Raw genomic sequence first — 15982 nt, forward strand, 5'->3', positions numbered from 1 at the left:
AGACACATCAAAGGAGCTATTATCAATGTTAGTATAAAAACAAAAGACAGACTATGTTACGAAACACGCTCGTAGTCATGAGCTTACGAAGAATAATCGGAATCTGCAGGCCCCCTCGGTTATTAACAAGTTTCAGCGCATATTTTAGCTATTTGGACCACAACTTTACATTGTTCTGTTTTAGTCTGAACGCACTGGTATCAGAAAATGCTATACTATGGTGAGTATGATGGAGCATTCAGCAGGTAAAGACCATATTTCACCAAAAATAGAGTTAAAACAGAAAACATCAGGTGAACACGACCCCAAATGAACAATATTGCTCGTAGTGGCTCTGTAACTGCTGAACGTGTAAATGAAAAAGACTTTGCAAACAAGTTCACCATGTCAACTATCAATAACATATTGGCTTCTCAATTGAAGAATGACATGTTTTATTAATGCAACTCTTAGATTTATTAAATGCTTTTAAAGTGCAAAAAAATAAAAAATATATACAAAGAAGACATGAACAAAGGTACCTTAGGTAGTTTTTGTCTGAAAATATTTCATTGCATAAATGCCGGTTTAAAACATTGATCAAATCTTGCTTTACAGGGTGAAGATCTTTTGAATATATGTAAACATTTTGTAGAACAGTTTCTAATAAAAACCAATCTCAATCGGCAGTGCGGCAGTTAACCAGCTGCATTTTGTTTGTCAAACTTTTCCAAATATTCCTATAATTGGCATTGGCAAGTAATCAAAAATGAAGAATACAGCTCCAAGAGCCCAGGGTATTTTTTTGTAGATGACAATGAGGGGATAAATATTCTGTATAATCTTAAATGCAATAATAATTGCTAGAAGAGGTACTTCATGCTCATTTCCACTGTACAAAATGTTTGAATGTTTAGAGCCAGCAGTACTTGAAAACATATAGCAACAAGCTGTTTAGAAACCTTTCTAATAAGCAACAACAATATACAGTATATCAACACACACACACAAACAGTTACACACACATACACACTGTTGATTTTTTTTTTCCACAAAATATTTAAGACAGCTAAGGTTTTCGTTCTGAACCAAACAATGTTTATAAAATATCTCTAGATTATCGTCAAGACTTTATCCAGATATTTCATGAAAAGATAACAGTGTTGGTTTTTACAGTCACCAAAGTGCAACACTGTCCACTATCAACCATCATTCATACACTTAAAAAAACAAAAAAAACATGAAATAGATGCAGTGAAATAGAGAGACAACATTTCCTGGATTGAGGCAAAAGCATTCACACAGCATTGCTAAGTTGATCAAATGACCAGATTTGAAATATTGACGGTTTTAAAGCTTAATTGAGGTTACTGTGTCTCTCTCCCGCTTACACTCACAGGGTGAAATACTATTACATCTTCCCTGTCAAATAAAAAGGCGGGGATGGAGGTGATGTTAGGATCAACTGCCTCCTTTGTTAAAAAGATTATATTATAATTAAGCGGATTTATGACAGCCAGCTGTTAAAGGAAAATGTATGTGTGTTGAAGATTGTGCCATGCTTGTTTATGCAATTAGCTGATAGATTAACACACGAGTGCAACAGGAGAAAAATGTCATCAATCAGTCAAATCTACCAAAGCTCCAGAGCTAAAACATTTAATTATATGTATATTTCAACTCTCAGTTTCTATTTTATTAAGGTTTTTGCAGCTGCCACTGTTTTACCATGTTATCACTCCATAAAAAAGTTATCATCTGTTTTCACTTCCATAGATCATCACTGTTTTGAAACAATACCAGCCTGGCTTCTCATGAAAAACAGTTTGTACTGTACGGTTAAATGGACAAAAACAAAATTAATTTAACAAAAAATGACCTTTCATGCATGTATTCATGAATAACTTACTTTAGTGCATGGCCGCAGTCTAATCCATCATAAAACAATGCCTCATATTTGCCCAAAACAAGGTGCTGAATTTGAATTGTAATTCTGGAAATAATCTCTCTCAGTTTAGGTTCCTCGTATAGGCTTTAAAAAACAAGTACTGATTTGGCCTCATAGGTAGTAGCTCAATGTTACACAATTACATTAATTTAGCTTTTACTAAAACCAAATAAAGAGAATTTTGAATTTGTCATAACACCAGAGATTTATATTTGTAATTTAGTATTTGTAGTTTGTGCTTTCAGATTCTACTCTCTGCATCTGCTGATGAGAAACTTGAGCTTTCAATCATGATTTCTTGCATTATTGCAGATTCATGTTTGGAAGGTAATCTTTTTGAGTCCTGGATTTGTAGTATTATAGAACAAATGTCCCAACATTAAATGAATGCAGGCTTTTCTACACAAGCTAACAGGACCTATTACACCTTTTATCCAAAGTACATATTGCACATTTAAAGACTAGCAAAAGTTTGAAGTCGAATGACAAATAAAATGTTACTCGTCTGTGTTTTTGAAGAAATGGTGGGGGCTAGAAGTGTTCACCAATTACTCTCTGATTCTGCAGTACTAATTTGTCCTGGCAGTCACACAGTCCATGTGACAGGGGAAATGCTGTTTGGCTTGCAAACGTCCCTGCTTAAGGTCTTTTTTATATGCAGGAATGGTAACGTTGGATGTTGGGATAAAGATGTTTGGATTAGAGGCTTCTTTACAACCTTTTTCTTGCCTCTGCTCCCTGGGCTTGGAAAGCAAAGGAAGCCATGTCTTTTTTTTCTCCCTTTCAAATGTCACTTTGCCGATGGACCGTCCTGACTCCTCCGCCGTCGCTTGATGCCCACTTCACCGTTCATGCCGTTCCTCACACACTCATCCCGCCTCCTTTTTGTCTTTCTAACCTGCTGAGGGGAGATGAAGCACACAAAGGTCAAATGTGAGAGCTTGCCTTGCTTGCTTGGTTCTTTTTTTGTGTATACATAAGCAGTCTTAAATATATTGTTAAGAATGAGTCATAAAACTGATGAATTCTGAAATGTCCCCAATTACTGTTTCTGCAGTCTACAACCCCATTAGGCCTTAAACCCTTCAGGGACATTACTGACGTCACCTAGTAAGTCTTCAGTGCACAAAGCTGCAAAGTCTGCGAATTATGTAAATAGGAATGTGACAATGTGGCAATTGTCAAAAAAGAAATCTAATTGTTTTTGCCAAATCAGTATATTAAAGCAAAATTAAAAGATGTTCTGAGGAATAAACAAGGCAAGCAAGTGTTGTTTAGCCTATGCTTGCATGACTCTGATTTCATGTGCTGTTTGTCATGAACCATCTCAGTCTTTGGTAATGTAGTGTTTAAAAATGTAAAAATTATTTAGTGTTGTTAATTGTCACAAAGCTGTGACTTGCAGACAATTGCATCAGACAAGGTTTGCAGAAATGCGGATGTACAAAGTGCCCTTTAAGGTCTCTAATGGTCAAGCACTTAGATAATAGAATCGGAGGGATGAAACCCCTCTTTAATGGTCACACATGCAGAGCACACAGCACACACAGTGAAATGTGTTCTCTGCATTTAGCCCATCCTAGTACCAGGAGTCTAGTACTAGGAGCAGTGGGCAGCTATTGTACAGCGCCCGGGGAGCAATGGGAGTGGGGGGGGAAGGGGGTTGTCCGGTGCCTTGTTCAAGGGCACCACGGCACGGCCCAGGAGGTGAACTGGGACCTCTCCAAGTAGCAGTCCACACTCCATATTTAGGTCTGTTCGGTGCTTTATTTATCTTAGTATTTACTTAGTATTTACTGAGAATTGAGAAGAGCATCTGGATCAGGATAAATAGATGAGAAAATCAACAAATCCATGAATGAACACTAGAGGTCAGCATAATACTGAATAAAGTACAATAGTTTAATACAAAGGGACGATACTGCAGGCCGTTTTTACTGTAAAAAGGGGATTAAAGCCCTTTAAAACATTTACAAATCAGTTATTTCATTGTAAAATATTTGATGGAGGGCATACCTGTTGTGATTAGCCAAATATTTTGCAGGAGATTTTGGTTTGAAGTGGTGTATCGATATCTTCCCCATGATACCCAAAATGGCTGACCATTATTAAAAAGAGTTAATGTGCCATGTGCCCCATGTACTTCCCAGGGCTAACATACAAATCACATTTTTCATATAGATCACCCTGTTATGGTTTACTAAATATATAATAACACACATCTGCTTTCTAACAATTGTTTATTGTCCTTCCACTATTCTTTGTTTGAATTACACTTATCTAAGCATATTGATATATTGGGCCTTATTCTTGAAATCATCTGTTTATACTTAGTATACATTTTATTATTGAGTTGTATTGTTTTCTCTTCATTTAATATTATTGTTCATATTCAATACACTTGAAGCCACACACACACACACACACACACACACACACACACACACACACACACACGCACACACACACACACACACACACACACACCACACACACACACACACGAGTCAGGCTGACATTTGGCGAGGAATGTTTACCTTGGCGTCGCGTTCTGCAAATTTCTGGAACATGTTGGCATAGGTCTTCTTGTCCTGTTCGTGGTGTTCTTTAATTTTGCTTTGGCAGATGGAAATCTGAGCACGAGCTGCTCGATTTGAAGGGTTGACTTGCAACACGTGCTGGAAATCTTCCATGGCCAGACTGAACTCATTACGGAGGAGTCGTGCTTCCCCACGACGGTACAAAGCCTTCTCATTGTGCTCATCCAGCTCAACCACCTTATAACATACACAGAGTCATAATTTTAAATACAGAAGGTGAATTTATTGAAGTTATATGGTTTTTAAATTTGGATAAATATCATCAGGGTCTACCAGCTCACCTTGTTGCAGTTTTCCACAACTTGTGTGTACTCTTTTGTCCTCAGGAAACACAACGCTAAGTTGAGGTGTGCTGTCAACATGTAGGACTGTATTCTCTTCTGCTGCTCTATCCCAGTCCCACACTCCATCTCCAGCCACAACACGATGCGCTGGTACTGGGCCACTGCCTGGTGGTGTAACCCTGCCTAATACAGAAAGATGACACCATTTTATGAACATGTTAACGATTAAAAGAAAAGTTAAGAAAATGTTAAGACAAAAGAACAGAATAGAGACTGTACCTTAAAATACTGATTCCCTTTTTGCTTAACTACAGCAGCCGACTCCAGCTTTTCAGGTAGGTCCATTTCCCAGGATTCTTTAGCCTTTTGGTAAAACAATTAACGTCACAAAAAGTGGAGAGAAAAAAATTCAGGTTTTCATGTTTAAGGAAGTCATCGGAAAATGATGTACAGACTGTGAATAACTTGTTGTACTTTATCGAAGTGTTATTCAATGTGTGTTTGTTTACATAGAAACAAAAACCACACTAACGTACTAACTAACCCTAATGTAGAACGTGACCTTTATTTTTGTGAAAGCAGAAAGCAGGACTCACCCTTTGAAAGCTTTTGAGGGTAACTTCGTATGCGATGTCTTTGTATGGTCCAATTTTAAATTCCGGTTTACCTTCGCTTCCAAAGCCATACCTGTGTAAAAAAGACATAACATGACAGAAGTTGATCCCATTGATAGAACAAGTAATCACTTTTAAATTGTCAGCTCTTCTAGATATCAAACACTGACATCAGTAAACTAAAGGCTTTTAACATTTAAATGTGAATCAATCTAAAAATGTCATGTTAATAACACATATTTTATATTATTGTGTAACAAATCCAGAGCCTTTTAAAACAGTTATGTTACTTTGCATTTGCTTTCTCCCTACCCTAATGGCACACACTGAGTGTAATTCAATTGCCCCAAACACACAATTTTATTTTCCATACAATGCTTTTGTTATTGTGAATTATATTGGTGAAAATCTGATCTCATGAAAGCCATACATGCCAATACATGCAATATTCCAGACACTTGTTCAAAATGTGTTATTATTATGTAATGTTCTTATTTCAGGGTGGTTTATGTGATGTTACTACTTGTTGGCATGAACTCTAAGTATGAACTACTAGGACGTCACCACTCCTTTGAATTGCTTTTGCCTGAGGTTAAAATAGGTGAGGTTGGCGTGGGCGGGGTTAGGTGAATGATATTATGTATTTTAAGCAGTACAATGTGTTCAATTTGCTTTTGCAATCACTCCTTATTTCTGTCTAGGATAGAATAGAAAAGGAAAAATGTTGAGCAACTGCGTCTGTGTGGCCCGCCATCTCTTTTCATCTTGTCTAAAATGAACTTCATTTTTTGGATGCCTGACTCCTCAGTGAGTTGTTGAAAGTCCAAATCACAGATTTCACTTTTGAACACTGATGGATTTTAAAGTTTTTTTAGAACTAACCCTCATAATTACTAGATTAAAAGTACCGCACATGAAGGTTTTTTACTATCAATACAGCATAAAGCTGAAACAATGTTAGTGCATATGCATCTGAAAAGACAGATACATTACTATTCAATACATTTTAATATATGTAGAGCTATTGTAGAATTGTTGCATGATTTCTGAATTTGGTAACAGACTTCAAATCCACATAAAAGACAAAAAATAATAATACAAAATAATAATAATTCGGAAATGACAGAAATCAAGGTACAATTAAATAAATGTTACCTAAGGACGTTATAGTATTTTGTCGTCAGAGGTGTAATGAAGCAGGAAACTTTAGGTAGGTACCAAAGCAATCCCACATAAAGACACACTACAAAAAGCATTTGAGAGAGCAAAGGTGTTTTTTTAACTTACTTTGGTTTTAGGTAAAGTAAACAGCACTCTCCTTTCTGCATCTTGTCCATGGCTCGGTCCACTCCGAGAGGAACGCCTTTATCTTCAGCCTCACCAACAATAAAACTGACGTCCCTGCAGTCAAATCGTCGGCCATCACACTTTCCCTCCAGATGCACTGTGGATCACAAATAATGACAAAATGTCAACTCTGATGTTTGCATTTCATAGGGCACAATATTCATGAAGACAATAATGACCCTACCTTCAACACTTGCTCCATCGTTGGGATTCATGTAACCATCTCCTTTGACCTTTATCCTTCTTATGATGCCGGAATCGCCTGTGAGAGCCTCTCCTTCAAACTTGAGAAGCTCCATCTGTTTTTGTTGAAAACATTTATTCAATCATTGTTCTACAAATAGCTATATGAAGCAAATGTAAAGTGAGAGCGCTGCAGTGAATGGTGTTACAGTAGGTGTGGGAGGACAAAAAACAAGTAGGAGTCATCGCATCAAGTCATGGAAATAAAATGAAATAAATAATTATTAAAATTAAATTATGACCATTGAATTAAACATACAGATAAACTGTGTAATCAGACAGATGTTTACACTCCATACCTCTATAAGAGACAAGCTTAGATCATCCCCTCTCAGACAAATAACCCCCTGACATCCTGCCTCCCCGTCTTTAATTGCCTCCAGGTAGCTTAAGATTTGAAAAATATTGTTATGCAACTCTGCATTGTAGCTGTGGATTATGATGTTTACACTTATTCAATTATTCAACTTAAGACTCTTTGTTTTTCTATGGCTGGACCACTATAAGTCTTTGTTGATTTTTCAATTAGCTGAAGAAATGTATTGAAGAAGACGGAGATGCCTGGATTGTATCCCCACTGAGCTACAACTGAATGTATATGGCTTCTTGACTGAGAGGGATTCAAATAGACGATGTTATGAGCAGACTGCTCCATCTCAGACTGACACATGCTCTCAAATGATCAGTCCCTCGGTTTGATACAGAATTAATGCACAAATTGGAGGCACTGGCGTGGCACACCTACCTCAAACACCACAGAGGAACTGGGAGGAATTTTGTCTGGATTTCCTGCAGATCCATAAGCGTACTCTGGTTTACAGAGCAACGTGCACACCTCGCCTCTCTGCATGGACATCACACCAATATCCCAGGCCTTAAGGACCTGACCTGTGAGTGGATGAAGCAAATAACAAATATGAGAGATGGTTCATAAATCAGGCTTTGAAAAAGAAAAAAAGGTTTTACATTTTGGTAAATACGCATTTTCTTTTTCTTGCCCACATTTTCATGAAAAGACTGTTTACATATCTGTCTGTAAAATGTGAAGCTACAACCAGGAGATAGTTATAAAATAGCCCCTCTGTAAAACTACATCCTGTTGTTTTTACTCATTGTATGTACACAAAAGTGTTTCGGGAAATGTTAAAGTGGTTCGGCAAATGTTAAAGTGTTTCGGGAAATGTTAAAGTGTTTCGGGACTTGTACATTTGTTTTATAAAATGTAAATGTATCTCTAGCTTTGTAAAAGTGTTTCGCATCTTGTTAATTTGTTTTTGTTCATGTTAAATTGTTTTTTCTTTGGTAAAAGTGTTTTGCTAATGTAATTTTGTTTTATAAAATGTAAATTTGTCTCAAGCTTTGTTAAAGTGTTTCACACTTTGTAATTCTCGTTTGCACTTCTCAGCCACCGTAGTGGAGACATGTGTCATTCATATGAATGAACTATCAGCAAGAAAGCATATTTTCCAAAAACTCTAGGTTTTCTCATCCGCTCAGGCTCAATTTCTTGAACTACAATAACTTAAAGTTCAAATCTCTAAACAAATGGTTTGTGAATGAAAATCTCATTTATTTAAGCAAAGCGCATGTGTTTTTGCACGTGATCAAAAGAGTGACAAAACAGCTTGACGTTGGGAAAACAAATTCTTAGTACTGATGCTGTGATGTCACTTGAGACATTTGTGACGAGATCACAAGAAATTATGTTAGGATGGTTTCAAAAACTGAGGTAAAGAGATTGAGAATAGCTCTAAGTCAGAGACAACACTACGACCCATCAGGTATAACACTAATGCATGAAGTAATCTACCTTTGCCGACATTAAAACTGAAAGGTTCTTTGCGTTCTCGGCTGCAGTCAAACTTCTTCCCGCTGAGCAGCTTCCCAGTATAGTGGACGGTCACTCGGTCCCCTATCATCGGCCGCTCTCCATCCAGCCCCTGACGCTTCACAACCTGCAGACAGCAAGAGGAACTCTAAGTTCAAACGAGAAACCTTTTTAACAGAGAATATAGAATAACCCATGAAAAATCATGACCATGTCATGTGAGTCGTACTTGTTTCTAAGTGCCAACAAAAAGACAATTTTAAAACAATTTAAATAAATTACTATAAATACCTTGATAACTCCTTTGTCTTTTTTAGGTGTTACATCAGTGCCCTTTGTAGCAAAGACGGACGTAGCTGGCTGGCCATCCATCTTCAGATCCTGATCAGTGGTCATTTTTGCATGTGGGCACACGGTAACACTGTAAACATTATGAACACACAAGCCTACGTGTTAGTGAACTGACTGCCAAAAAGATCATGTCCTCGTGTCTCGTGTTTTCACTTGGGCAAAAACTTGTAACAGGAAAACGGCACATGAAATGAATCTAATCTGTGTAGCCGGACTGGAAAATTACAGAGAATATAAGAATTCAAGATCTCCATCATTCACCCAGTAAAAATGACTTTCTCCTCCACATTATATAACTTGTAGCTATTTAAGGACACATGTTCTAAAGCAATGTACTGTACTGGAGATATATTTACAATTGTATACAAAAGCCACAGTTACATGGATCCCAGATGTATTAGAAACATTATTTTGCACTGCAGTTATGAAAACACTTAACTGTCTGCACCACATATTTTTTCTATAAATAAAATGCTAAAGGTAGCAGCCTGTCTCCTGCGTCAGTCATTTTATTTTGTAACATGAGTTGCTATCACCAAAGAACAGTATGTCCAGGACTATTAGTTAATAGCCTTTTGTGCTCTTTGTCATTCTATAAATGACATCAACATATTTGATGGCATCTGCTGCAGTTGGCAAGCTGAACATAATTTCGACATGTGGTATGATTCAGCGATTATTTTGTATTTAAACATTAGTCTTTGTTCCTGAAAGCCCCGTATGCACAGTTGAAGTGTGGGCACGACTACTCTCACACATTCTTTAAAGAAAAAGCTGTGCCATCATGAATACAGTCATGTAATCTCTCTCAGTGTTTGTTATGAGTCAGGTTAAAATGTTGATTTAGATCATGACTCTCAGAGGTGAAACACTGATATAATAGCTTATCAGAATATGAGGGGTCAGGCTTTCCGGTTTTATCTGGTGATTTTGTCATTCTCTCAAATGGTGTCTCCTCTTGCCCTTTGAGGCTGAGTTACTGTGAAGTAACAAGAATGTGTCGCTACCTGCATGGCCATCAAATCCACATAATTACTGATCCCTTTGTAAGATAATTATATCACCAATCTTCATCAAGAATCCTGTACAGTATACTCTCACCTTCGTATCACTTAATCTGTCAATAATATCCGTTTTTTGGCAGTGTTTGTATTCCATAGACCAAATCAGCTTTCTTACAAAAGTATAATAATCAAACACAACAGACAAAGAATTCCGATGTCTTTGTTTATTTTCTCTTCAAATCAAAATGATAGTTTTGTAACTGTTGCAAGTTAAATAGATCAGGCTAGACATTTGATGCCAGATTTTGGCATTTGACAGTTTCAATAAATTAAATTATGGTTTTACGTTTAATAACCAGCCTGTCAGACAGAAAGGCAAAAAGGCAGACAGATTGATTGCAATTTTTTTTTAAATGATATAGTGTCAATATAATGCTTGAGGTTTTGGTAACTTGGAGAAATGTGAAAACCTTTGACTAGCTAAACTGCAAGGAATGTCTGTCTGTCTGTCTGTCTGTCTGTCTGTCTGTCTGTCTGTCTGTCTGTCTGTCTGTCTGTCTGTCTGTCTGTCTGTCTGTCTGTCTGTCTGTCTGTCTGTCTGTCTGTCTGTCTGTCTGTCTACATTGCCATATAACCTCATTGTCTATTGTATACTCCAGCATTGCAAGAGGAGGAAACTATGTCAAGGCAGGTGTAATAACCAACGTTATCCCTATATTAGGCCAGAGTTGTGAAGTAACGATAACAAACACCACATCATTAATGAGAAAATGGATGTCATCCTCAAAACAACACTGAAGATAATTCCATTTTAAACCTTTTTTTGCTAAATTACTGTATGTTGTAAAAAAAAGCACAATTCAAGCACATATTGTCTCTTCATCGGGTTCAGAGGTATAAAGCCAATATGAGTCTGAGATGTTTCTTAATATAATAAAGTTGAAACAAGTTTTTAAAGGAGAACCGTACAATTATTAGACTCAAAACACGAAGAAAGTAAGGAAGTATGACAAATAAAAATGTATATACAAACAAAAAATAATCAATTTCAATAAGTTCTTTTTTTAAATTGATGGTTGTACTCTTCTAGGAGAACATTGCCTTTAACTTTTGTATGAAAACTCCTATCTCCACAACCCTAATATAACTGTTAATGGTATCATATATTTTCTCTATTTTACTGAAGCAAATAACATATTTTAATCATTTCTAATAAATCTAAATTAAATCTTATACACATTTACTGCAAAGCCTAAACAATGTCCTGTGAGGGAACAGTTCTGCAGGGTTATGATCAGATGCAGTCTTGTGGCCCCTTCAGGTTTTCCACAGAGACGTTAAAATGGTAGGAACGGCTCATCAGTTTTCTTGATTTTTCCACCGGTTGTCTTGCCTTCAAGCTCAGGACATCCCAGATGCTATTAATGACCATGTGTAAATATTAGAATATGCTTCCGAGGTCTGTAAGTTCCTAAAGCGCCTGTTAGTGTGAAAATGAAGCAACAGAGCTTGGCATGAGATTTGTATGTAGCAGTAGACTTATTGCATTGAATATTGATTAAGAAATGGATATGAACTTGTTTTCCTCGTTTAAATACAAGAGCCAAATCCATGGCACTACCACGTCGCTCAATCAACAGAGTAAAACCATCAACATCTGTTTAGCTGATATCTGTTAACTATTCTGTTTCTTCAATCGTGTCACTCTCAAAGATCGAGTGTCGTTTACGGAACTCTTCAACACAAGTACACCTCAAAATGTCTGTCACTCTCCTGCAGTACACCTTATCCTGTGCCTTTTAAATATCATGAATTTAATTTAAGATGTGCTTATTTTTACGTGTGTGTTGTGTGTGTGTGTGTGTGTGTGTGTGTGTTGTGTGTGTGTGTGTGTGTTGTGTGTGTGTGTGTGTGTGTGTGTGTGTGTGTGTGTGTGTGTGTGTGTGTGTGTGTGTGTGTGTGTGTGTGTGTGTGTGTGCGATTGCGTGTGTGTGTTTGTGCGTATGCGTGTTTGTGTGTGTGTGTGCGGTTCTGAACACAATGTTCCTTCTATTCACAGTTCCCTGCTGGCAAAGCCTGATGGTGTTCACCAATCTGAGACCCCCTCACGTACAACCCAGCTTCAATTTGGAATGGAAAAAAAACAAGATTTTAATTATTCAAATTAGCCAATTATATTAACACACAATTTCAATACAAGCTAAAGCAGTTGGAGTGATATATCTAGTCTGATAAACTACCATTATTAATATGTTCACATAATTAAAGAGTAATAAAATCCAATAAGTGTATCCTTATTTTCTTCCTTTATAAAAGTATGAATTATTAAACCATGAAACCTAATGCAAATATTTACAGCACAGATTAAATGGCATGTAGGCTACATGTACCTAAACTGATATACCCTACGGAGGAATGCAGGAACAGAACACAATGAGGCAAAGACCACATCCACAGACGCACACGGTGTATCTGTACATTTTGTCTCACATCCGTGCTCTGCTGCTGATTCATATGTGAACATGTGAGCACACACTGTTCATAACAGAGCCATACACACACATCCTGAGGCACAGCACTGTCTGGCCCGGGAAATTATGTTTTATCCTGACAAAGACATCGCAGGGAGACTAAGGAAGAAAAGTATACAAGAAAAAACTGCTTTTATGGACTTTTAGGGCAAATGCTGTTACTGTGTTATATATGTACTTTTAATTGAAAAAGACACTTTAAGCATTTGAATTGTGCTGTTCTTCAAAGGCAAAGGTTAAGAACCGGCCACCCTTTGGTAAATTATATGTATCTGTCACTGTTCTTGGAAATGAAGTTGTTTATACTGATTGAACATGTCCCCCAGGCAGTATGATTCATCTCTGAGACTTTGCCTTAACCTGTGTCCATGTCAGCAGGCCAGATCTGCTTCAAACTCAACACATCATCTAAATCTAATTATATGATGAGACCCATATTTTAGATTAGTTATTCCGAGGTTACCATTATGTCCCTGCAATGAACACCTTGGTCTAAACTAAATATGAATCACACAAAGAATACACAAGAGTTAATGTTACCTTTTCTCAGAGAAAGTGATACAACCTGTACTTTATGAAGATACACCTAAGCCTTAAGGGATTCTGGATGTACACTGGTGTCCTCATCCGCCTCCGTTGGGAACCACAGCCAAGTGGCAAATTCACACACATACACACACGCACACACTCACCTATTAACACACATAGGCTCTTATCAGCCATTATGTTCCATAGCACAATGGGAGCTGTAACCTCATATGTCCCTCCACGTGTGAAAAACTCAACATCCACCCCAGAACATCTCATAACGAGACAACCTAACTGGATATGTTGAGTTTTATATTTAATCATTACCGATTTTATTAGACTCTTTCTGATGTTTTATGATGTAAAACAAGTGCCATTTAACTTAGGGAGGTGTGAACATAAAACACTGGAAAGACAGCAAATTGTTGAACTCATCAAAAGCCTACATCTTTAAGCCACATATTAAAGGGAACAGATGAAAACACTCACATTTCCTTGCGCTTCTTCCTTATTGTTGCTCCCCCGAAACGGCTGGTAATATGCTGAAATTTCAGCCGGTGTTCTTTTTCCTCCTAATTCAAGCCCGCCCCTTTCATCTCATCCAGGGTACTAGATGTTCTGTCCATGTGGTTATTATGTCGCGCTGTTTTTGTCCTGTGGTCCTGAACGTGCCGGTGAAGTAGCCACATGGATCTCAGACTTCAAAATGACACGAGTGAGAGAGAGAGGGAGTGAGAGAGAGAGAGAGAGAGAGAGAGAGAGAGAGAGAGAGAGAGAGAGAGAGAGATAGAGAGAGATAGAGAGAGAGAGAGAGAGAGAGATAGAGAGAGAGAGAGAGATTACTCTCCGAGATCTCGCACTCGAGCTTACTCGCATAGCTATTCCTCAGTATCTATCTAGATCTGCTTATCTCTCCTCTCTTAGATTCGAATAATATCTAGATTTTTTGTGGAGGGGCGTTTAGTTTGTAAAAATTAAGGGGGCAGGTCTTGGAACGCAGGCCCCAAGAGTACACAATGTTCCGTCCTGTACTGTTGGGCTGTACTGTAGCTGTAGCCGCTGCCTCTGCTGACGAGAACACTGTGTTCCAATAGACACCCTGACCTGTAACCCGTTCCGTGCCGAGCCAGGCTGGGAACAGCCTGTACCGCAGCAGGCTGTCCTTCCCGCTCAGCTGACAACACATATCATCAACACTGCTGTGTAATAGCCGAGCCTCACACACGGGATGTGTAAAGCACCGAAATAAAAGCACATCCACTGCCCGATAAAACGCGCGCTGAGACGGATTACTGTTTCTGTAAGAGACGGTAAAACCCCGCCTTTTCATTTTGTGTACCGGTTGTTTTTTTTTAGGATGTAACTATTACTGTTACGTTACTATAACTTATTTGAAAATGGTAATTTCGAAAATTTCGCACAAATGTATGCTTATTATTATTACTAATATAATTGCCTATGCATGGTGGTCCTTTTTTACCATTATTGTGATTTTCACTAGGTGGAGATCGTTTGTCTACAGACGTGTTACAGTGTTAAAACTTAAAAGTACTGCGGTGTTAAATATTTAAGCCTAAATGTACATTGAGAAACACTATGATGAAAAGGGAAGTCGTCACATTTTACAAATAGTGGGAAGCACCCGTTTTGCAGTTAGTAGGCCTTTTACATACACATGATGGAAGGCTTCAATTTGTATTTACAATTTGTATTTATACAACTATATTTTCATTATATTTAAACTGGTAGTATAAAGGGTATAACATAATAAAGACTCCATAAATGTTACTACCTCACAGGGACTCTGTAACTCTGCTCAAGTTACCCAGTGATGCCAACAAATATATATTGTAACATGATACAAAAACAGTGGATGAGTTTTGTGTAGATGTAGATGTCATTTCCACAATGCAATATGTTAAATCAAAATAAATATTTCAAGTTAGCCAAATATTACTCAGAGTTAATATTTCAAAACAGAGGACTTGACATCTGTTGAGGATATTTGCCTCAAATTGATATCAGATATGAGACCTATATGAAATTCACATTTTACACAATTTTAATTTAGACTAATAATATGTAACTTTCATTAATATGTTTAAAAAGGCTGGACCTGTGTTATATATTATTTGAGCTGTGTAATTAAATTATCCCAAATGTTGCCAATAATTTACAAACACAGAGAAACATGTACTATTTTTCAAGGTTTCAATGGTTGTTTCATTTGGTCAATGGTCAATGGCCTCATAGCCTCTTTACCCCCTTTAAGTTGCTCTTACTTCTAGAAAAAATGTATCACAATTTTTTAAGAGTTTTTTAAGAAGACAACTTAAAGGTGGGGTAGGTAAGTTTGAGAAACCGGCTCGAGATACACTTTTTGTTGTATTCCATGGAATGCTCTTAACATCCCGATAGCAATGAATATCTTAAGTGCTTTGACAAAAAATCCATAAAAAATGTCATCTGTGGAAGCCGTAGTACTGTAAAAAGTACGACCAATCATTTTAGCCGACCCGGCTAAAATAACTGGATGGCCTACCTGCCTGTCAGCCTTCCATCTGTGCACAAACTTATCTCGTGCCCTCATTGGTCATGTGCGCGTTCGTGTGTGTTGGAGGAGGGGCTCTGTAAGGAAGTAGCAGATTTCTTTCCGGCTGTGTATTTTCAAATTCTAGCGCACTCGAGCTGGTTTCTCCAAAATTACCTACCCCACCTTTAAATT

The 15982-nt window shown here is 37.5% G+C and overlaps 1 protein-coding gene across 3 annotated transcripts; it reads right to left on the minus strand.

Annotated features, from left to right (window-relative positions):
• Positions 1 to 417: 417 nt before the first annotated feature.
• fkbp5 (FKBP prolyl isomerase 5) lies at positions 418 to 13974 on the minus strand. Of its 3 annotated transcripts, none has more exons than XM_034139406.1 (11): positions 13747 to 13974; positions 9135 to 9264; positions 8826 to 8970; positions 7761 to 7903; positions 6957 to 7071; positions 6713 to 6869; positions 5408 to 5498; positions 5091 to 5174; positions 4809 to 4994; positions 4465 to 4704; positions 418 to 2825 (listed from the first exon to the last, which is right to left on the minus strand). In XM_034139406.1, exons 2-11 carry the CDS (start codon positions 9237 to 9239, stop codon positions 2718 to 2720), a joined length of 1374 nt encoding a protein of 457 aa, XP_033995297.1. In that variant the 5' UTR covers positions 9240 to 9264; positions 13747 to 13974; the 3' UTR covers positions 418 to 2717. The 3 variants fall into 3 exon arrangements, with proteins under 3 accessions (XP_033995297.1, XP_033995296.1, XP_033995299.1); XM_034139405.1 differs by having other exon boundaries at positions 418 to 2828; XM_034139408.1 differs by having other exon boundaries at positions 418 to 2828; positions 9135 to 9224; positions 13747 to 13973.
• Positions 13975 to 15982: the final 2008 nt, after the last annotated feature.

The sequence above is a fragment of the Trematomus bernacchii genome, unplaced genomic scaffold, assembly GCF_902827165.1.
Source record: "Trematomus bernacchii unplaced genomic scaffold, fTreBer1.1, whole genome shotgun sequence".
Taxonomy (NCBI): Eukaryota; Metazoa; Chordata; class Actinopteri; order Perciformes; family Nototheniidae; genus Trematomus; species Trematomus bernacchii.

Bases quoted from the DNA above. Each gene is read 5' to 3' on its own strand.
- fkbp5 (XM_034139405.1), bottom strand. From the start codon at position 9,239: ATGACCACTGATCAGGATCTGAAGATGGATGGCCAGCCAGCTACGTCC. The intron at 6,870-6,956 runs GTAGGGTCATTA...TGTGATCCACAG, and splicing joins CGATGGAGCAAGTGTTGAAG to TGCATCTGGAGGGAAAGTGT. The intron at 2,829-4,464 runs GTAAACATTCCT...ATCTCCCCTCAG, and splicing joins TTGCAGAACGCGACGCCAAG to CAGGTTAGAAAGACAAAAAG.